At 50.9% G+C, this 924-nt stretch overlaps 1 protein-coding gene and 1 pseudogene across 2 annotated transcripts in view; both read right to left on the bottom strand.

Annotated features, from left to right (window-relative positions):
* Positions 1-924, bottom strand: part of LOC108514228 (tubulin beta chain-like) — a 76,576-nt pseudogene that overhangs the window by 1,940 nt on the left and 73,712 nt on the right. The window lies entirely within an intron of this gene.
* LOC108514226 (tubulin beta-4B chain-like) lies at positions 24-909 on the bottom strand. The gene is made up of 2 exons (XM_017850296.1): positions 609-909; positions 24-301 (listed from the first exon to the last, which is right to left on the bottom strand). Exons 1-2 carry the CDS (start codon positions 751-753, stop codon positions 183-185), a joined length of 264 nt encoding a protein of 87 aa, XP_017705785.1. The 5' UTR covers positions 754-909; the 3' UTR covers positions 24-182.

The raw sequence follows: 924 nt of genomic DNA, 5'->3' as shown, positions 1-924 counted from the left end.
GACTGCTGCATGAAACACTGGCGTTGATCTGTGAGCCATGACCGCCCATGGACTGCATGGAGCTAGGCCAGGACTCAGGGCTGCCGTGGACACAGTGTCACCTCGGCACTGAACACTAAGAACTGTGCTTTGCAGGGCTGTTAGGAAGAAGGTGTCACTTGGCCAGTTCCCAGTGATCATGACTACATACCAAACACGAAGTTGTCTGGCCTGAAGATCTGGCCGAAGGGTCCAGACCTGACGGAGTCCATGGTGCCAGGCTCCAGATCCACCAGGATGGCCCGAGGTACATATTTATTACCTGCAGGAAACGAGAACTGACTCAGACCTGTGCTTAGGGATGGACTCACAGCAGCATTCCATTCCAGCATCTGAGACAAAAGGAGAACAGGAGATTTTCTGCTTTTAAGAAAAAGGAGGTCCTGAGTGTGCTTAACTGTGGCAAACAGGCAGGACTCTTAGGAAACCATAAAGCGTGTTTTCCAGCAGTTGGCATTTGAAATGAATATGCAACAAGCATGCCTTTGTCACGTGCATGTTCCTAGGACATTTCATCTCCCACATCATGGAAAGCAAGGATTCCTGGGCACACACATCCCGCTACTCACCAGCAGCCTCATTGTAGTACACGTTGATTCTCTCCAGCTGCAAGTCACTGTCTCCATGGTAACTGCCTGTGGGGTCGATCCCATGCTCATCACTGATGACCTCCCAAAACTGAAATGAAACAAGAACCACACCATGGCTCTGCATCCTGAATGTCACTAAGGATGGCCTTGTCCTCCTCCCATGTCCTTGGAACAGGGGCTTTTGTGGTCAGACAGTAAGTACTAGACAGAGAGCAAAGAGCTGCACCCCCTATTTCCTGCAGCAACCGCTGCTGAGGGGCTTGAAAATCTGCAGAGCATCGGCCATATTATGGCG

Source organism: Rhinopithecus bieti, unplaced genomic scaffold, assembly GCF_001698545.2.
Source record: "Rhinopithecus bieti isolate Rb0 unplaced genomic scaffold, ASM169854v2 scaffold_32012, whole genome shotgun sequence".
Lineage (NCBI taxonomy): Eukaryota > Metazoa > Chordata > Mammalia > Primates > Cercopithecidae > Rhinopithecus > Rhinopithecus bieti.
The sequence above is the reverse complement of the archived record's forward strand: the minus strand, read 5'-3'. Positions and strand labels throughout refer to the sequence as shown.